At 37.5% G+C, this 22,297-nt stretch overlaps 1 protein-coding gene across 7 annotated transcripts in view; it reads left to right on the top strand.

Moving 5' to 3' along the window:
* YTHDF3 (YTH N6-methyladenosine RNA binding protein F3) overlaps positions 1-19,138 on the top strand; it is a 42,897-nt gene extending 23,759 nt beyond the window's left edge. For all 7 annotated transcript variants that reach the window (XM_066378977.1, XM_066378976.1, XM_066378975.1 and 4 more), the window contains one exon: positions 16,057-19,138. In XM_066378977.1, coding sequence (XP_066235074.1) covers positions 16,057-16,080 — 24 coding nt within the window. In that variant the 3' untranslated portion in view covers positions 16,081-19,138. The remainder of the gene's footprint in view (positions 1-16,056) is intronic.
* Positions 19,139-22,297: the final 3,159 nt, after the last annotated feature.

The raw sequence follows: 22,297 nt of genomic DNA, 5'->3' as shown, positions 1-22,297 counted from the left end.
CTCAGGGACATATCCTTCAGAACTTGGGTCAAGAAGGGTTTTTTAAACAAGACACAAAATAGCACTAATTAGAAAAGACAAAATTTGACAATATTAAAATCTGTTCATCAAAAGATGCTTTAGAGAGAGTATAAAGAAATATTAGGAGCTGGGAGAAATTTGAATATAATTGATTAAAGATTAGTATTAAGAATAAAGAATTCCAACCTGGTGCAGTGGATAGAGCGTTGCACTGGGGTGCAGAGGACCAGGTTCAAAGCCCTGAGGTCACCAGCTTGAGCGCAGGCTCATCTGCTTGAGTACGGGCTCACCAGCTTGAGCCGGTGGGGTCGCTGACTTGAGCCCAAAGGTCGCTGGCTTGAATCTAAGGTTACTGGCTTGAGCAAGGGGTCACCTGCTCTACTGGAGCCCCCTGGACAGAGCTTATATGAGAGAACAATTGTTGAACAACGAAGGAGCCAAAACAAAGAATTGATTCTTCTCATCTCTCTCCCTTCCTGCCTATCTCTCTGTCACAAAGAAATAAAAGAAAAAATAAAAAGAATAAAGAACTCCTATGAGTCAGTTTAAAAAAAAGATAAATAACCCAGTAGAAAAGTGGGCAAATATTCATATCATGAGAGGAAACAAAAATGGCTAATATATAAAATAATATTCAGTCTTACAATAATTAAGAAAATACAAGCCAAGACTATAATGAATGAGAAAGTGTTTTCTATCCCTTTATTTGGCAAAATTAAGGAATTTGATAGTCTCAAGTACTGGGAGATTATAAATCAATTCAATATCTTATACAATTGCAGATGGAAACCTCAAATAGATAAAACCATGTGGGGAAGCAGTTTTGCATTTTTTTTATAAAGCTGAACATTTCATATACCTGATAATTCAGCAGTTTTCCTTCAGGATAGATACCTAAAAAAAACTTCCCACATACCCCAGAAGACATTACAAGAATGTTCTTAGGCACATAGATGATGATAATAAAAACGGAACAACCCAAATGTCCATCAGCAGGAAAATGGCTAAAACACATTAGTGTTATAGTAATGTAGTGGAATGATTGAACTATGGCAACGTGCAGCAATATGAGTGAATATCTTTTTTCATTATCTTTTTATTTGGAAATAAATTGTAATTTATTTGGAAGAATGAGAATGGTATGTACTTATACCTTTTATCCAGGTTCGCCAGTTGACATTCCTCTCTTTTTTTTTTTTAAACAATTTGAGAGTAAGTTCCATTCATTATGGATCTTTACCCCCTCCCCCCAAAAAAAAAGGAGTGGGAAGAGAGTGAGAGAAGGGAAAGGGTGGAGAAGCAGGTGGTTGCTTCTCCTATGTGCCCTGGACAGGTATCGAACCTGGTACATCCACATGCTGGCCTGATGCTCTACTTACTACTGAGCTAACCAGCCAGGGCTATATTGATTCAGAGAGAGGTAGAGAGAAAGAAAGGAACATCGATCTGTTTTTGTTTTTTGTTTTTTGTTTTTACAGACACAGAGAGTGAGTCAGAGAGGGATAGACAAACAGGAACGGAGAGAGATGAGAAGCACCAATCATCAGTTTTTCATTGCGCGTTGCAACACCTTAGTTGTTCATTGATTGCTTTCTCATATGTGCCTTGACCATGGGCCTTCAGCAGACCGAGTAACCCCTTGCTGGAGCCAGTGACTATGGGTCCAAGCTGGTGAGCTTTTGATCAAACCAGATGAGCCCGCGCTCAAGCTGGCGACCTCGGGGTCTCAAACCTGGGTCCTCTGCATCCCAGTCTGATGCTCTATCCACTGTGCCACCGCCTGGTCAGGCTCGATCTGTTTTTGTATGTGCCCTGACCCGTGATTGAACCAGCAACCTGTGCGCTTCAGCCCGATGCTCTAACCATCCGAGCTTTATGGCCAGGACATAGGCCAGGACTTTAAAAAGCTAATTGTTTTGTCATTGCTGGGTTTTTTTAATTGACTCTTTTTTTTTCTGGTTATTTTGGCAATGTAGGAATTCCCCAGCTTCCTTGCTTTTGCTAGGAAAGCACCGTGTGGAGGAGCTGACCAAATTATATCCTGTCTTGTTACATAAAGCTTACAAAGTCAGGGTCTCTATTTTAGAGTGACTGGTATTGGTGAAACTTAAAACTGTAGGAGAAATCTGTACCAGTAGTTTGTATAGTTAGTTCTTCATTCTTAGATTCAAACACATTAATTTTGATGTGTTTGATAAAAGAACATGCCTAGCTTGTTGAAACAACAATAAAGACAAACCCAATAAAAGAAATATTTGATTGGAGAAGATAATTTAAAGTATGTAACAATTTGATTTATTGTTAGGGGGGGTTTATATGTAAAAAGAAAAAGTGTTCTTGAAAACAGGAAATATGATTCAAAAAAAATCAGTGAGCTGGCAGATTAATAAAATGTTCATGTTTTAGATTCAGTTGATCTAGAAGTTTGAATAAAAGAAATTTCCAAATAAGATAGAGCAGTAAGGATGATAAATATAAAGTGTGAAAGATGTGGAAAGAAGGGGTTCACTATAAATGAGAAGAATGATTAAAGAAAAATTTCCATACTCAAAAGATCTGTGTTTTCAGGATGGGCTCACTGAGTGACCAACACAATTATTTAAAATTTAAAAGGAAAGAAAAAGACAGGATAGATATTTTAAAAGCTTTTCAAGCTAAAGACAAATTACCTACATGGAAAGAATCAGACTATCATGGGAATGCTCATCTGTATCTCTGGACACTCACATGTAAAATCTATCTTGGAGTGGAGGGCAATGGGGTATATTGTTTTTAAAGAGTGTCAAATTCTGTCAGGTGAGAGTGCAGAACAAGGATTTAGGTGTAAAAGAGCTTAGCTAGTTCCCTTCATGAGAAAGTTACTTGAAGAGCTGTATATTTCAGCTGAGTGAAAAAGAAATTCAAGAAGAGATAATAAGGCCTGGTAACTGGTTATACTAGAACAAATTTCTCTCACAAGCGACTCTATGCATTTTGTATCAGATTGGTCTTCACTGTATGTAGTTTGTAGCAGGACTAGAAGCATCGCATTGCTCTTTTTGTTAAATGGCACTAGGGTCTTCGAAGCATGACAAATGAAATGAACCTTCACTTGGGAACCACTGATCTTGGAACTGTGAACGAAGCCAAAAAAAGAAAATGTTTCTAGCTAATCTTTGTTTTCATTGGATCATAAGCTAGCTGTATGAGAGCAGAGCTTGCTTTGTTCTCTGCTGAAGTCCTAGCACCTAATACTTGGCACATAGTAGGTAATAAACATTTGTTAAATGAGTAAATGCTTTGAAAAGCTTTTGTTTTTGAAAGTTTGAGTGTCAGAATTTTTCTGTTTTGGTTTGATTAGTGTACTTTATTTAAGAACTATGTACAAGTGGTCCCTAGTCTATCGCGGGGTTAGGTTCCAGAACCCCCTGTGATAGGTGAAAATCCGCAAAGTAGTGACCTTATATTTATTTTATTATTTACATATACTTTAAGGCTTTATTTCGATTTAGTGTTCTTTTAATATGGTTTTGGGGGGTTTTTTGGTGTTTTTCCGAAGTGAGAAGGGGTGGGGGAGGCAGGCAGGCAGGCAGACTCCCGTATGTGCCCAATCGATGCTCTGCCGCTTTGGCTGTTGCTACTATTCAACTGGAGCCGTTCTAGTGCCTGAGGCGGAGGCCGTGGAGCCATCCTCAGCATCCGGGCCAACTTTGCTCCAATGAAGCTTTGGTTGCAGAAGGGGAAGAGAGAGATAGAAAGGAGAGGGGGAAGGGTGGAGAAGCAGATGGGCGTTTCTCCTTTGTGCCTTGGCCGAGAATTGAACCCAGGACTTCCACACGCTGGACCAATGCTCTATTGCTGAGCCAATCGGCCAGGGCTTTTGTAATATGTTTAATATTTTTTGTTTTCAATTTTTTAGGTGAGAAAATGCTTATTTTTAACCACAAAAATAATTAAAACAATAAATATATAGAAATACCTATATACCGCAGAATCCCGCAATATAGCAAAAAATTCATGATAGAAAATTAGATATTTACAATTTAAAAATCTGCGATACAGTGAGACAGCAAAAAGTGAACCATGGCATGGCGAGGGATGACTGTACTTGATCGATTCAGGTTACATAGGCTGCCTGTTAGTTTTTCCATTTGTAGAAATGGACAGTAGTATATAAAAGATTCAATCATAGTTGGACAAAGTTTTAGAGACGGAGTAGGAAGGAAAGGTAAATTAATGCACTAACTTTCTCATCTTTCAGAAGATAACAGATAATTTTTTATAGAGATGATATATCAAGCATTTGTGCCTTACGCATATAATTTAAAGTCATAGGACAGTCATTAGAACTAAAAATATTGTGGATTCTAATGTAGAGAGAGAGAGAAGAATATAACATTCAATTATGATAAATTACTAATACAGTGGGAATTGATAGTGTCTGAGTTGTTAAATTGAGAAATTTATGTATTAGTATATTAAAAATGGCAACCTATCAGAACTTAAAATAGAAAGGGCTAGAGGATTCTGTGGGGAGGGGAGACCTTTATTTTTTTTAAACTTGTTTGTATTGCTTCTAATGATAAAGCTGGTTTAATTAGAAAATTAAAGAAGGAAAAACAAAGAACTGATAATGTCCTGGGTGTATGTGTCCAGTCTAAATTCAAGTAATCTACATGGCTTTAGAGTCTACTTTTGACTAATGAACCTTTTATTGAAATTTGACTTTTGTTGTACTGTGTATTAGTCATTTAGGTCCTACTATATTGTTTCTCATGAATTCTTATTAATCAGGAAAAAAAAATATGAGGTGAGATTTTTAGCTCTTTTAATACCAGATAGGGATAGAGTTTTTATTTGCTTATGACTTCGGGATGAACTCCCAAAATAATGGCATTTACCTATTACCTATTACCTTAGAAAGAGAGGAAACCCTGCAACTTGCACAGGAACAAGTAAGGCATAAGTATAATAAAATCTTTATTAAATAGTGTTAGTATCTTGTATTTTGGTCAGGTATGCTATTTTATCTAGTTGGATATTTCCAAAGAGTAAATTTTATTACCTGATATAGAATGTTTTTCACAGCAATAATTTTGATTCTGCAATGAGATGATATTAGGTCTGCCTCAAAGGAAGTTTATGTTGCTATCTAAGAAATTACTTCAACAATTAAACATGTGACAACAATAAGCATTTTTTTGACAATTCTCTGTAGATGCTCCTCAAGTTACAACAGGGTTTCATCCCAGTAAATCTACTGTAAATTGAAGATACCATAAGTAGCAAATGCTTTTTTTTTTTTTTTTTTTTGAGAGAGAAAGAGAGATGAGAAGCATCAATTTGTAGTTGTGGCACTTCCGTTGTTCATTGATGGTTTTCTATACATGACTTGACTGTGGGGCTCCAGCCCGCCAGAGACCCCTTGTTCAATTCAAGCCAACGACCTCGGGCTTCAAGCCAGCAACTTTTGTGCTCAAGTCAGTGACCATGGGATCGTGTTTATGATCCCAAGCTCAAGCCCATAACCTTGGTGTTTCCAACCTGGGTCCTTAAGCATCCCAGGTCTATGGTCTATGCTTTATCCATTGCATCACAACTGGTCAGACTGCAAATACCTTTAATACATCTCACCTACTGAACATCGTAGCTTAGTCCAGCCTACCGTAAACGTACTCAGAGCACTTAATGTTAACAGTTTGGCAAAATCATCTAATGCAAAGCCTATTTTACAATAATAAATATAATTTAGTGTAATTTATTGTGTATTTCTTTTGCACAATTGTTAATTCAAACCATTGTAAGTTGAAAACTGTCTGTACTTTGTTTTTATCTAGTAGAGCTTTTCTGTTAATCAAGTTATAATTCTTAGAATTGAATGGATTGAAGTCTATTTGATTGCCTTTTGGTAAATTTATGGTTGTAGTTCTCTATTAATGAATTGATTATGATTTATAGAAACAAATTCAGTATATAAAATTTTGGTTTTCCTTTGATCTTTACTGTAAAAGGTGAAGAATGTTTCTTTGGAAAATAGTTTTTGGCTCAGGATGTGTCACGCTTGGCATCATGAACTTTTATATTACATATTTAAGTAATTCTTTAATAAAACTGAGGATATTTCAGATAAAGGTAATTCAGTTTTTATTGCAGAAATACTCTACTTTGAACTTGGTAAATATTTTTGATAAGCCAAATGTGGGAAAGGAAGTGCTTGAGTTAACTTTATAATATTGATTTGTTTTTATCTTTTTCTCATTAATTTTGTTGCCCCATAGGAGAGTTATGGTGTCTGGATTATGTGTTCCAATGCTGATGGAGAATTTTAAGAGTTTTTAAGTAAATACACTACCAATAGTTTATTGGGTTAATTATATATGTTTGGGAGATACTTTTTTCATACCTATTATGATATGAAGATCATTATTAAAGGGAATGGTGTTTCAGTTCTTTTATTTATTTTTCTAAAGAAGCAAGTGCAAGATTAGTTCAGGAACATACAGTCACCTTTCCCATTAATAGTTTACTTTAGAAGTTTGGTATGCAATTCTTAATTTATAAATTTACTACAATCATGTGCTGTATAACTACGTTTCAGTGGCATTGTAAGATTATGATGGAGCTGAATTTCCTGTAGGTAGAGTGGAGCCGGCCTGTCCCTGTACTTTGGAATTATTTTCAGGTTGGAATGATGACAAGCATAGATGAATTTTGTCTTTTCCATCAGTTTAATTGTAGAGAAACCCCTTTGTGCCAGAAAGGGTCAATGGAACCAAAAACAAATTTCCAAAGTCAGAATATTGAGTTCTCAGTTCAACACCCTCTCCATGTTAGACCCCTTCTCTTTTTTTTCTTTTGAATACCACCAAGTTCCTTAATCTGACCACTGCTCCCACATGCAGTAGCCAAAACCACATTTGCCATGGCAATCCTGTGTTCCTTTATCTCTACATCTTGATTTCTTATTCCTCCTGATCCTCTGATCACCTTTCACTCCATCCTGATGGTCACTGTTATGGTGATGTATAGTATGCCTTAGCTGATTTCTTGTATTGCCAGTTAGTCCAATTCATATTGCTGCTTGGAGAGTAGCACTGACAGCTTCAGTGTCTTATTTCTGACCTTGTCTGGAGGAAGCTGGGAGAGGTCTTGTGAGACAGACAGCATTTATAGTGTCTACGGTAGTGTACAGTAATGTACTAGACCAGGGGTCCCCAAACTTTTTACACAGGGGGCCAGTTCACTGTCCCTCAGACTGTTGGAGGGCCGGACTATAAAATAAACTGAACAAATCCCTATGCACACTGCACATATCTTATTTTAAAGTAAAAAAAACAAAACAGGAACAAATACAATATTTAAAATAAAGAACAAGTAAATTTAAATCAACAAACTGACCAGTATTTCAATGGGAACTGTGGGCCTGGTTTTGGCTAATGAGATGGTCAATGTGCTCCTCTCATTGACCACCAATGAAAGAGATGCCCCTTCTGGAAGTGCAGAGGGGGCCGGATATATGGCCTCAGGGGGGCGCAGTTTGGGGACCCCTGTACTAGACCTTCACATTATTTCCTGCTCGCTCGCTCGCTCACTCACTCACTCAGAGCATGTTCCAGTCCTGCAAGCTCAATATATAATTGCCTTAGATAGGTGTGCCATTTTTTAATCTTTTATATTTTATACTATACCTTTTCTGTTAGGTATGTTTAGATATACAAATATTCTATTGTATAATAATTGCTTGCAGTATTCAGTACAGTAAAATACCCCTACAAGTTTGTAGCCTAGACAGTGGTTGGCAAACTCATTAGTCAACAGAGCCAAATATCAACAGTACTACGATTGATATTTCTTTTCAGAGCCAATTTTTTTAAACTTAAACTATATAGGTAGGTACATTCCTTATTGAGGTAGCACCCACATGTGCTATTTTGTGGAAGAGCCACACTCAAGGGGCCAAAGAGCCGCATGTGGCTCGTGAGCCGCAGTTTGCGAGCCAGGGGCCTAGGAGTAGGCTGTATCATCTAGGTTTGTATAAAATGCACTTGTGATGTTCTCACAATGACAAAATTGCCAAAAGACATACTTCTCAAAATATATCCTTGTCATTAATGCGTGAATATATATTATACCTAATTTTTGAGTGAAACTGGTTTTATTGTCTCGGCAGAAAATTTGAAAAGTGTTTTAACTTGTTCTTACACATTTGACAATATTGATAATGCTCTTTAGCATTTGAAATAAGAGAATGGAAAAAGATTATCAGATATAATAAAAGAACTGGTATATAGAAAGCTACTAGTGGACAGTTTCACTTTTGAAAGAAAGTGTGGAATGTATCCATTTATCGTTTTTATTTTATCGTAAAGAGCCCAAAATCTGACTTTTAAAATAGAATTGCTTATGGATTCCTTTGCTTTGCTCTAAGCATCTCTGTTACTAGGTCCCAAATCAGTTTTGTTTTTTTTTTCCCTAAGAATTCTAGCATACATCTGGTCAACCTATATTGCCATATGTTTAGATCATTTATATATATATAAATGTTTTTTAAATTGAGTATCATTATTTTATTCAGTGGGCAAATATTGAAGGTTACCAGTTAGCCACTAAAAATAAATAACTCGTGCTCCCCCATTAAAAAAACAAAGTCTGACCTGTGGTGGCTCAGTGGATAAAGCATCGGCCTGGAAATGCTGAGGTCGCTGGTTCGAAACCCTGGGCTTGCCTGGTCAAGGCACATATGGGAGTTGATGCTTCCAGCTCCTCCCCCCCTTCTCTCTCTCTGTCTCTCCTCTCTCTGTCTCTCCCTCTCCTCTTTAAAATAAATAAATAAATAAATAAATAAATAAAAACTGTGTTAAAAAAAAAACAAACAAAACAAAACAAAAAACTCAGTCTAGACAAACATTTCATTTTGTAGTTTTCAGTGTTGAGGGCCAGCATGTCTCATGCAGAATTTTTATTGCTAAGTATTTTATATTTTTAGTGTAACTGTAATCGCATTTTCAGTGTTACTTCCCAGTTGGTTTATAGAAATGTCTTGCGACTTGACTAAATTCACTTACTAGTTCTAGTAGTCTTAATAGACCCTCCTTAGCGTTATCTACCTAACAATTATGTTGTCTGCAAATAGAAACTGTTTTCTTTCTTTTTGATCTGTGCTTTTTCTTGCAGTTTCATTTTTCATATACTATTACTTAAACATGAAATTAAGTGAAACTAAAACCAAAAGTAGACTATACATAAAAAAGATAATACAGTATGTTGAGTGATACCATTTTGTGGAAACAAAATCACAAAACATGAATTAGTCTTAAGTTATTGAACTATATTCTTACTCTCATTTGGACCAGTTAAACTAGCAGGTGCTAATTTTTTTACACCATTTTAACTTTTTTCCAGTTCTCCCATTTTGTAGTACACTTTGAGGTTATTTGATCTATGGCTGATACTATATATTATTAAATTGCATCTATTTTCTCAAACTTAAAAATACTACTTTTATTTTTAAAATACTTACTTGAGCACTAGAATCTTTTAAGCTGTTTTTTATTATGGTGTGCAGTTTTGATGAAATGGAAGCATAAGTTTCAAGTTGGAAGAGTTGACTTCCAAAAACAGAACCTCCAAACCATACTTGTTGGTGATTTTTTGGTTTGAATTTTACAGTGCAGAATGGGTCTGTTTTTACATTTTTTTTCCTCTAGCTCTCTTATTGCAAAAGGATCCATCATGTTATTGGGACAGTGCATATCAAGCTTATTTCAGTATTATAGCACTTCAATGACTCTGGACAAATGTACAGGCTTTTGAACAGCTAGGGGCTTTTTCCATCTGTTAACTGCCCTTGTTCTGCTCTGTAGCATGAATTTTTCCAGTCCTGACAGCCAACCTATGTAGATTTCATTTCTGGTAAGTCATTAATTTTCCTGAAGAATTGTATCTATTATATATTTTAATTTCAATCATTTGTTCTTCAGTGAACTTTGTCTTTTCTTGAAACATGCACAACTTTTTCTTCTAAACTTTAAAAATATAATCTGATACTTTACTGGTTTTCACTTGGGCAGAATTTAATATTATTATGAACAATAAAAAGCCGGTCAGCCATTAAAATAACAGTACCCTGTAGAACATACGTATTTCATATTTCTGCAGCAAAATGGTATTGGAGTGATTTTCTAATTTTTATTATAATTTTTAAAAACTATTAAGTAAATTGTTGCGAAGATAATATAGTGAGTTTCTGTATGTCCTTTGTTTAGTTTCCTCTAGTATTAATGTTATGCAATCGTACATTTATGCAAACTAAGAAATTAAGATTGGTACAATAATGTTGAACTACAGACTTAACTTTAAAAAATGAGAGTTGACATGCAATATTATATTACAATAGTTTCAGGTGTATGACAGTGGTTAGACATTTATATAACTTAAGTATATAAATTTTCAAGATTTGGAACAGCAGCTTTGCATTTAGTCTTCAAGTCTTCTTAGTCTCCTTTGTGCTTTGACAGTTTCTCTGTTTTGTTTTTTTACAAGGACAGAGAGAGGGATAGATAGGGACAGACAGACAGGAACGGAAAGAGATGTGAAGTATCAGTCGTCAGTTTTTCGTTGCGACACCGTAGCTGTTCATTGATTGCTTTCTCGTATGTGCCTTGACTGCGGGCCTTCAGCAGACCGAGGAACCCCTTGCTCGAGCCAGTGACCTTGGGTCCAAGCTGGTGAGCTTTTTTTTTTTGCTCAAGCCAGATGAGCCCGCGCTCAAGCTGGCGACCTCGAGGTCTGAACCTGGGTCTTCCGCATCCCAGTTTGACGCTCTCTCCACTGCGTCACCGCCTGGTCCAGGCCAGTTTCTCTGTCTTGATTACACTGAAGTTGTGCGATTTGGGGAAGACTACCACGTAAGTGATGTGTCCTTCTCATCTGATCCTATAGAACTGCTGGTGATACTAACTTTGATTACTTGGTTCAGGTTGTGTCTGCTAGGATTGTCCAAAGTAAATGTCTTTTTATCTCCTTTGCGTACTTTATACTTTGAAGCCAGTCAGTATGTCCAGCCCACAGGAGTAAAATGAAGGCATACCTCATGTAGGGAGGAATATCAATTTGTGATATTTTTTTTTTAGCTCTTCCATTCCTCTCACCCTGTACTTCTAGAATATCATTTTGCTTGGATCTCTTCTCCACTTCTCGTTTTTTCTTTGTGATTTCCACCTTTTTCTCCTGTTCTGTAAGTTTTGTTTTTTTTCCTTTCTTTTCTGAAGCTGGAAACGGGGAGAGACAGTCAGACAGACTCCCGCATGCGCCCGACGGGGATCCACCCGGCACGCCCACCAGGGGCAACTCTCTGCCCACCAGGGGCGATGCTCTGCCCCTCCAGGGCTTCGCTCTGGCGCGACCAGAGCCACTCTAGCGCCTGGGGCAGAGGCCAAGGAGCCATCCCCAGCGCCCGGGCCATCCTTACTCCAATGGAGCCTTGGCTGTGGGGGGGGAAGAGAGAGACAGAGAGGAAGGAGGGGGTGGGGGTGGAGAAGCAAATGGGCGCTTCTCCTATGTGCCCTGGCCGGGAATCGAACCCGGGTCCCCCGCACGCCAGGCTGACGCTCTACCGCTGAGCCAACCGGCCAGGGCCTGTTCTGTAAGTTTTGATAGCTTTTGGACTTGACTTCCCAAATGAGGCAGTGACCATTTCCTCCTTGATTGATTGATTGATTGATTGATTGATTGACAGAGAGTTACAGATGGGGACAGACAGGAAGGGAGAGGAGAGATGAGAAGCATCAATTCTTTGTTGCGGTTCCTTCGTTGTTCATTGGTTGCTTTCTCATATGTGCCTTGACCGGGGGCTACAGCAGAGCAAGTGACCCCTTGCTCAAGCCAGCGACCTTGGGCTCAAGCCAGAGACCTTGGGCTTCAAGCCAGTGACACCTCGCTTAAACTGGATAAACCCGCACTCAAGCCGAAGACCTCAGGGTTTCAAAGCTGGGTCCTCTGCATCTCAGTTCAACGCTCTATCCACTGTCCCACTGCCTAGTCAGGCTCCCCCTTTAATTCATCTACTGACATTTTTTATTTGGAAGTCAGATTTCTAAGCTCTGGAGTCTTTGTTTTAGTGACAGTTGGATCTCAAGTGTCTGCTTGCTATCTTTTTTCTTTTTTTCTCTCTTGCTGAGTGTTCATTGTGTGCTTATTGTCATTTTCTGTTTGGTTGGTTTGGCATCTGTGCTTAGACCTAGCTAATGAAAACTGAAATATTGCTAATGTTGATAAACCTGCTGCTGATTGAAGGGAATAAATTACTTATCTGTAATGTTAAGGGCAAGCTATTGGCCCCTCTAAGGGCACTGAAGACAGTTTTATTTTCTGGCTCTTTCCTTGTTTGCCCATCTATAAGTAAGCTCTATTAAAAAAACAAAAACACAGCTTGGCAAGTAAACTTCCTTCTGGAGTTCACCTCCACAGGCCAGTTTCTGGGTGTTAGCCAGTATCTTTGCTCAGCTCAGGGTGGGGGAGAGGCCCTATTTCAGAAACTCAGAAGCACTCAAATCTCGATTTGCCTGGTTGAGGCCTGGCTGTTAGAAAATGAATCCTCTATAAATTGTTTTTTGAAGTGTCAATCATTATTAAAAGTAAAAATTGAATTCTGTGCATTAATTTGGAGAGTTTGTATTTACTAGAGCAGTGTTTTCAACCACTGTTCCGCCAGAAATTTCTTTCTTGTCTGCGAAAGTTAACTACCCTGACATTGTATGAAGTTTATAGACCCAATGATTATAGACTCTACTCTTTATACAACATGAGGGTGGTTAGCTTTTGCAGACTGGCAGTCAAAAACCACTGCACTAGAGGGTTAGTCCTTCTCCAGGTGTGCTGGACCATGGCTCCTTTCGTGTAATTCAGGTTCTCTCTCTCCCTGTGCTACCTTCCAACAACACACCTGTAGGTGTAGTTATGAAATTGTCTGTGTAATATGTACCTGTCTTAAAAAGCAATGGTATCAACCATAGACTTCAGAGGACTTGAGTTTTTTTGATGGACATGTACCATACTGAGGACTATCAAATTAGGTACTTATCGTGGACCTTTCCTTTTACCTTCAGACTTGTGTATCCAATTGCCTACGTGATATCTTGACTTAGTTGTATGGTAAGCACTTCACGTTTAGCAGAACTCATTTCTTGGCTTGCTCCAAACCCTCTCCATCATGTGAGAGCACCACTGTTCTTCCACTTGTTTAGGCCAAGACTGCTGGACTAAGGTACTTCTCTTTCTCATCCTATATCTGATCAGTCTATCAGTACATTTTGTTGCTTTCAACATGAATCTCGAATCCAAGTACTTATTAGAAATCCTGCTTCTTCTACCCGGGTCTAGGAGCTATTATTGTGCTAGCTCTCTTCTGGGCTTCCTGCTCTCACGTTTGCTTTTCTACACTTTGGTGTCAGCAGAACACTAACGATCCTGGTGACAAGTGAGACTGGACTGTTTTCTCATGTTCTTATTGACGATGTTAGTGTCAAAGTATTGCTAACCTCAGAATACATCAGGGAATAGTCCCACTTTTTCTAATTTTCGGAACAGCAGGCATAAGTTTAGAATTAATCAAATGTACCTGTAAAACCATATGAGCCACTTTTTCTATTCTGGAGTTTGTTTTGGTAAATTGTATTTTTAGGAAGTTGTCAATTTTGTATTAAGCTTTTTTGCATATTGTCAGTAATAATATTTTGATTTTTTAACTGTATCTGTCTTCATTGTATTATTTATGCTAATTTTCTTTAACTCATTTTTTTCAGAGATTTATTTCTATTGTTGGGTTTCTTCCCCCATGCCAGCTTTAAATTTTAGTTCTTTGGCTCTCCTTTATTTTTGTTTTCTGTTTCAATCTTAATTTTATTCCTTCTACTTTTGGGGGCTTAATGTTACACATTTTCTAACATATTGTGTTGGATGATGAGCTCCTTTTCAATTTTTAAAAAAATTCTGCACATGTAGATATTAAAGTATTTTAAGGGTGGTCTTATATGAAGCATTTTTTATTGTACTGATGTAAAAATGTTTCAGATTTCTCCTATGGCTTTTGGGGAGGCTATTAGGAGTGTGTTTTAGAATTTCCAAATGTGGATAAGGTGTTTTGGTTGGGATTATGCCTTCTTTTCCTTTATGTTGTTTGGGTTTTGTTTTTGTTTATACTTTTGAAACATGATTAATTAGCTCATTGTCTTTTTTGTTTTTGTTTTCTTTCTCTTTTTGATACTATTTTTTTTTTTTTGTATTTTTCTGAAGCTGGAAACGGGGAGAGACAGTCAGACAGACTCCGGCATGCGCCCGACCGGGATCCACCCGGCACGCCCACCAGGGGCGATGCTCTGCCCACCACGGGGCGTCGCTCTGGCGCGACCAGAGCCACTCTAGTGCCTGGGGCAGAGGCCAAGGAGCCATCCCCAGCGCCCGGGCCATCTTTGCTCCAATGGAGCCTCGGCTGCGGGAGGGGAAGAGAGAGACAGAGAGGAAGGGTGGGGGTGGAGAAGCAAATGGGCGCTTCTCCTATGTGCCCTGGTCAGGAATCGAACCCGGGTCCCCCGCATGCCGGGCCAACGCTCTACCGCTGAGCCAACCAGCCAGGGCCTTGATACTATTTTTTAATTTAGTGTGAAAAGGGGAGGCAGAAACAAACTCCTACATGCACCCCTACCGGGGATCCACCCTGCAAGCCTGCTAGGAAGCAATGCTTTGCCTATCAGGGGCCATTGCTTCATTGATCCAGCAGAGCTTTTCTTAGCATTTGAGGTGGAAGCCATGGAGCCATCCTCAGTGCCTGGGGCCAACTGGCTCCAGTTGAGCCTTGGCTGCAGGAGATGGGGAGAAAGAGAAAGAAGCAAGAGGAGGAGGGGTGGAGAAGCAGATGGGTGCTACTCCTGTGTGCCCTGACTGGGGATCGGACCAGGACATCCACATGCCAGGCTGATGCTCTACCACTGGGCTGACTGACCAGGGCCTGTTTTATTCATTAATTTCAGAATATGTCACTGATACTATGTATCTATGAAATAATTGTATTTGTAGTTATTATGTGGGTCATTTATTAGCTTCCTGTATTAAATACTGTTATTCAAGTTCTAGGATTATATTAAAATGTAAAAAGGAAGGAATTTAGTAACAACTTCAAGGTCTTTAATTTTCTGGTGATGTTGCAGAAGACCGGAAACTAATTTGACCATTTGCAAAGTATATTCTTTGTTATTATGGAACATAAAAAGTAAAATGGGAATAGTGGAAACAGAGTCTAATAACATGTTAAACAAGTGGTTTTTAGAATGTGGTTCTTCGACCAGCAGTGTGAGGACCACCTGTTAGGAATGCAAGCTCAAAGGGTTCAGCTTCAGACTTTGGGGGCCCAGTAGTGTTTCTGCGAGCCATCCAGGGGATTCTGGTGCTTACTGAAGTTTGAGAACCACTGAGGTACACATTTAAAACAAGATGGTTCAGGCTATGTGCTGCATTCAATTGAAGTTTTATAGGTAAATATATTTGTTTAATAAACGTGAAAACATCACTTTGTTTAACTTTTGTTCAAGGGGTTTCTGCTTTCTTAGAAGGAATTATCAATAAATAACATTTCTTGATGTGGAAAGTTATGCTGAATGTGACAATATGATGTGGAGGAAATTTATGATTCATTTTTTTCAAACACTGAACATTTTTTTCTAATCCTAGCTGAACCAGTAGTTTTAAAATTGTCTCCTTTTAGTCTCTGATACCTCACTATCAAAAATTCCTTGCAAAGGCTAGAAAGACATTATTGTAATATTCTCACTCTAACCAAAATGCTGTGGGAAAACAGGCTGTGAAGAGGGCCTGAACTCTCGAAGCTTTTGGAGTTCTTTAGTTTGAATTGTTTTGTGGTAATCATCTTGCTATGTGGGTATAAGTAATACTGTAGTTAATTAGTTTTAACTAATTACTTGAATTAGTTACATTATATGTGCATATAATTTAAATCTTTATATAATGATGGTATTTGTTCAGTGTTTTGTGTTTTTCTTTCAGGAGAGAAATAGAAACAAACAATAACCGTATGAAGATGTCCTGTTAGAATTACAACACTAATGATGTAGACTCTGGAAATGCCTAATAAGTCAAAGAAGACATTAAAGCTTTTTTTCTGCTTAAGGTGAAATCTTTGAACTCTTTAACACAGAATTGACTCTTGTAATGGTTTTCATCAGCGCATCTGTCCTTATACTCTCACCAAACACACTTGAGAACTTTAACTTCGTCAAGCACTTTCTGTCCTGAAGCTTTTACCAGTATCTGCTGTCTTTTGTAATTATGCACCTAGCTAAGGCACAGAAGACTGAATGAATGCAAGGATTCATTAACTCTTTGAATTTGTTAAATACTAACAGTTAACCATTAGAAGTGGTTCAATGATGTAAGAGTCACACTGCTTCAATTTTTCTTTGTTGTAGTTTTTAAATTGTCGATTTTTAGCTCTTTGACAGATTAAAAGCAAAATAATCATGCCATATTTAGTCCTGGAGTTCAAGTCTAAATGTTTATGTGAAGAATTATTGTAGTAAACTTTTATTATGGCAAAACAACCTTAAGCTCTATTTTAGCCAAATGAAACATAATATGAGATTATATTAGAACATTTCCCTTGTCTTTAAACTGTTTGGTGTAACAGAATATTGATATGCAGCTTGGTGGATTTCACCAGTTAATGCACATTCTTCTCCCCTCCTTCCCCCAATAATATGTATACTGAAAAATGTGCATTTGTCTGAGGAATTATTTTGTTTGCTACCACTTAATGAATCTCAAAATTTTGAGTATATGTACCTCAGTCTAATCAGACTTTTTATGACCTTTATAACTACATTTAAAATCCTTAATTCCTATTTCTGGGTGTTTGCGAGCCTGATTGCTATCATGAAGTAAACATTTATTACTCTAGGTATTCACTAGCTAAATAAACATAGTTCTTGTTTAGCAAGCATATACTGTTCCTCAACTCTTTCCTCCAGCTTTTGCAGTGTCCTGGCATCCTTAAAATACTTTGAAAATATGGCCTTGATTCATGGATTAAATCAGTATCTAAGGGAATGTGTTGCTGTTTAATTGATCAGATCTATATAAATGGGAATACAGCATATATGTGGGTATTCTTACCGTTTTCTTTTTAACATCTTATTTTCATTAATTGCATATCAACATTAATTTTGTATCTTGAAGCAAATTGATTTTGTATAATTGTGTCAAGCATCTGTATTAACTGATTTGATGGCATACGGTTATGAAGATAATGTACTGCCCCTTTTACTATTCCAAAAGGAGAAAGCTATGTAGAAAGGTATGAGAAGGGTGAAAATAGCAATACAGATTTGAATACCTTGGTGTTTTGCATTACTCCATTTACGTTTACATCATGTTTAGAAACCTTTTCATTTACATTTATGTCTTTGATCAACTCAAAATTTAGTGACATGTTTCTTTGAGACTTTCATTTATATAATTTTTTGTACAATGTTTTCTTAAAATGTACAAATACTGTATTTAAGTGAAATAAAATACAGTATTTGTAGATAATCGTAGCTATTTCACAGGTTTTTGGTAGTCCCATTGTAATTTTATCAGTGTTTACTGAAGGGAACATTAAAATATTAATGATATATTACAAATAAAAACTTTCTGAAAGGAAAGTTGCACCTATTTTACTTTTTTAAGAGTAAGCCATGAAATCTTATCTTGTAACATGTCTCTTAACTGTTTATAATGAAAATTGGCATTTGGGTATAGTAACCACAGCAATGTAATAATACATCCCTGAGATTATATAGGTAGGACATGTCAAAGATGACTGTTGTCACTCTGGAAGTCCTATAGAGAAAACTGTAAAGGGGTGACCTCATAGAAAGGACCTGAGTTCCAGCTCCGAGGTTCTCTTTTTCTTGGTGCTTTATTAGCAACTCTGAATATTTTTATAAAACTAGTTGCATTATAAATGGATTGAAACTTGTTTGATTTACATTTGGTTTCTATGTAAGAAGTGTCACAGAAACACTTAGCAAGCAGGCTGATTGCAGCAGCAGACTTAGAAATGGCAAATGTACTGGAGAAGTCTGTTCATCATGAGGAGTACATCCCAGTGCCTTTCACCTGGATTTCTAATATTAAGTGAAATGGGTGCATCGTTCCTTTGGAAATAAAAACTATCTTTTCAATTGGTTAATTTTTTTTATCATTTACAATACTTCAGAGCACCTACTTTTTCTTCCTCCTTGGTCTGTCAATAAATTGCAGAATGTTTTTCCTATAAGTGAAATTATCACTGGTTGTCTCAATAGCACAACTAACTGGATGTTTCTTAACTGTAGGGACCAAAAGGGAGAGAACCTGGGCTCTACAGCAGGAAACACGTGATCAAATGTTTGAATAATCACAAACTAAGACATGATTGGCCCAGTAAATTTTCTTGCTTAATGTTTTTTTCCAGGATCTGGTTTGAATGTTTCTTATTATTAAAGTTATCTTATGTGGGTATTTTATTTTGAAAGGTATAATAGTTTGTGTATTTAATTGTAAGGGGGAAAATGTAACCAAAATTAGTATTCGTTCTTTATGCTTATTGGTACTTGAAGATTCCTTTCAAAAGAAACCCCAGCCTTTTCTTAATTTCAATACTTAATTTCTTATTTTAACTCAAGTGATCTTTCTAATTCAAAAGCTGTGTTCTTTTTGAATACCATGCATGGAGTTTAAGCTGATATAAAAACTTTGCAATAAAAAAGAATCAGCTTAAGTCATTTAATCATTTCAAGTGCATTCTGCATCCTATAAAAATAAGTTTGAAAAATTTAAGAGAATTGTGGTTTCATTAAGTTTTGCATATCTTTTGTTATGCCATGTAAATTCCCTTTTTTGATTACAGAAAGGTTATGATAAAATGATTTAGTTCATTTCCGTTCACTTGTAGTAATTACATGAGAATTTGAATTTTGTCGTGTTTGGGTTTGTTCATTCCTGTGAATGATGGTACAGATAGGTGAGATTTTCTGTTATGGTACCCAAACTCACCATTTGGTCCTCTTTAATCTTCGAGGGTTTCAATAAAAATTGTTCACTCATATCTGTGTTCTTTCCATTTTACTTTATAAATATGTTTTGTCAGCTAGTAAACATAACATTTTTGTTGGCTGTATTTTGGATTTCCTGATTGATCTATCTTTCAAGCACAGATAGATTATATCACTTGTTTTCGTTGGCCATTTAACTTAAGTGGGGGAATTAAAGGGAGGTAACAGTTTGTCCTAATCATTATCCATTTAAGGTCTTGGTCAGCAAACCACGGCTCCCGAGCCACATGTGGCTCTTTGGCCCCTAGAGTGTTTAACAAAGGCAAGCTTGGGAGTACCCTAATTAAGTTAATAACAATGTACCTTCCTACAGTGTGCCCGTAAAGTCATGGTGCACTTTTGACCGGTCACAAGAAAGCAACAAAAGACGACAGAAATACAAAATCTGCACCAAATAAAAGGAAAACACTCCCTGTTTCTGTAGAATGATGTGGCAGCATGAGCGCATGCACAGATGATGATGTAACACCGTGTATACAGCAGAGCAGCCCATGGCCATGCCAGTCGAGATGTGGACGGTACAGAGGAAAGTGTTCTGTGGCTTGCTAAATTTGAATCCGTGACCAAAGTGCAACGTGAATATCGGCGCGTTTATAACGAAGCACCACCACATAGGAATAACATTACTCGGTGGGATAAGCAGTTGAAGGAAACCAGCAGTTTGGTGGAGAAACCCCGTTCTGGTAGGCCATCAGTCAGTGATGAGTCTGTAGAGGCTATACGGGATAGCTACCTAAGGAGCCCTAAAAAATCTGCGTGAACCCACATCGAACTGCACTGAATAGGTATGAAACTGGGAGAGTTTTCCTTTTATTTGGTGCAGATTTCACATTTCTATTGTCTTTTGTTGCTTTCCTGTGACCTGTCAAAAGTGCACCATGACTTTATAGTTTAAGTTTAAAAAATTTGGCTCTCAAAAGAAATTTTAATCGTTGTACTGTTGATTTTTGGCTCTGTTGACTAAATGAGTTTGCCGACCACTGATTTAAGGGATTTTATTGACTTACACCTCTAATACTAAACTTAGAGCTAAAGAAAAAGAGGCCTATTTATTTTCATCTAATAGGAGAAAGTTGTGCCACCAGCTATCTAATAACCCTAATTCCCCATTTTTGGTATCAAGGAGTTCTTTTCTAATCTGTACATTATCCTTTGGGATAGGTAGAGCTTATGTAGATAGATAGGGTCAAGGTGGCTCTGGATGGTACATTAACCATTTCTGGATTCTCTAAGGCAGTGGTCCCCAACCTTTTTTGGGCCACAGACCGGTTTAATGTCAGAAGATATTTTCACAGACCGGCCTTTAGGGTGGGATGGATAAATGTATCACGTGATCGAGAAAAGCGTCAAGAGTGAGTCTTAGACGGATGTAACAGAGGGAATCTGGTCATTTTTTAAAAATAAAACATCGTTCAGACTTAAATATAAATAAAACAGGAATAATGTAAGTTATTCTTTCTTTGCGGCCCGGGGGTTGGGGACCACTGCTCTAAGGTACTTTTCATATGAGGGAAAAACCAAAGAATTTAAGTTTTGTGATGTCAAAACCTGCAAGATGCCTATGACCCTGGTGGCCGGTGACCAAGGCAGTTTCATGAATCACCCCAAGTGTCCCACATGGCAGCAGTATCAGAGTCTTTTTTTTTACCGGTAATCTAATGGGAGGGTTTACCTCTCATCAACGCACTTACATTAGTAGTTGGGACCGTACTTACTGGCTTAGCTTTATCTTGATTGGGGTTACTCGATATATTAATATTAGTCTAGGGAGTAAAATATTCTTGCAGTCAGACCTTAACTGACCAATTCAAGGTTGTTTGCCATTGCTTAACCTTGGTGTGTATGTATTCTTTCCTCAGTCCTCTTGGTGCAATAGTTAGAAGCAGAACTTGCCTATGTATCCCCTAGTAGTGGCAGTTTAAATTGTTTAGAAGTAGTGCACTAAATTCATAGTTTGTCTACACTGTAACTTGTTATCTGTACATTGGGACATAAATGTAAATATAAATTTTTTGTAAAACCAGTATGCAAGGAAGACAGGTTCAGTTTATAACACCATTTCCAAAGAATGCCCCTTACGTAGAATACTCTTAGAGATTTAGATATTCAAGTGCCATTTTAAAACATTGGCTATTTCTGACAGTAACTGGAATGGAATTGTTGTATAGGGAAGATCTTAGAATTGGGAGATAGAAACACTAGACTTTCATTTACTTCTAACTGGTAGAATGATACTGAACAATTCATTTCCTTTATTAGTACAGTTAGTAAATTCCAGGAGGTTGGTGAAGAACATATCTGAGGTTCTTTGCAATTTTGAAAGGCTATGACCTTTACGCAAGCAATGGAAATGTTCTTTTGAAAATAAGTTAGGAGCCTGACCAGTGATGGCACAGTGGATAGAGCCTCAGACTGAGACACGGAGGACCCAGGTTCTAAACCCCAAGGTTGATGCCTTGAGCCCAAAGGTCACTGGCTTGAGCCCAAGGTCACTGACTTGAGCAAGGGGTCACTTCCTCTGCTGTAGCCCCTGGTCAAGGCACATGAGAAAGCAATCAATGAGCAACTAAGATGTCACAACAAAGAATTAGTGCTTTTCATCTGTTTTCCTGTCCCTCTCTTTGTCTCTCTGCCACACACACAAAAAGTTAAGAAACCAACATAATTTATAACATTCACCCTTTATTTTCAGAATGTAGGTAATAACTCAAATTGTGTTTTATTCGATGGACTGATAAAATACGACCACTACCTCCCTTATGTGAATTTTGAAGTCTAGTGGCACAAAATCCCCATCTTTTTTCCACAGTGTTGATGAAAAGAAGCAAGAGAGTGTGTGTCCCAAAGATATCCAAGCTTTTTTATACTCTTGCTCATTTTACATTGTTCTTGTATTTTTTTCCAGTGGACTTTGAGTACAGAAGTTTCCATACACCTTGCACCCAGCTTCCCCTATTAGCATCTTACATTAGTGTGGTACATTTATTATAATTAATGGATCATTATTGGTATGTTGTGATCTCTTCTTAAAGATTTTTGATGATTTTACCTAATGTCCTTTTTCTGGTCCAGGATGCCGTCAGAGGTCACTACTTTTAGCTGTTACGTTTCCTTGAATTCCTCTTGGCTGTGATGGTTTCTCAGACTTGTTT

The sequence above is a fragment of the Saccopteryx leptura genome, chromosome 3 (assembly GCF_036850995.1).
Source record: "Saccopteryx leptura isolate mSacLep1 chromosome 3, mSacLep1_pri_phased_curated, whole genome shotgun sequence".
In the NCBI taxonomy this organism is placed as follows: domain Eukaryota; kingdom Metazoa; phylum Chordata; class Mammalia; order Chiroptera; family Emballonuridae; genus Saccopteryx; species Saccopteryx leptura.
This window is presented reverse-complemented; position numbering and strand designations above follow the sequence as displayed.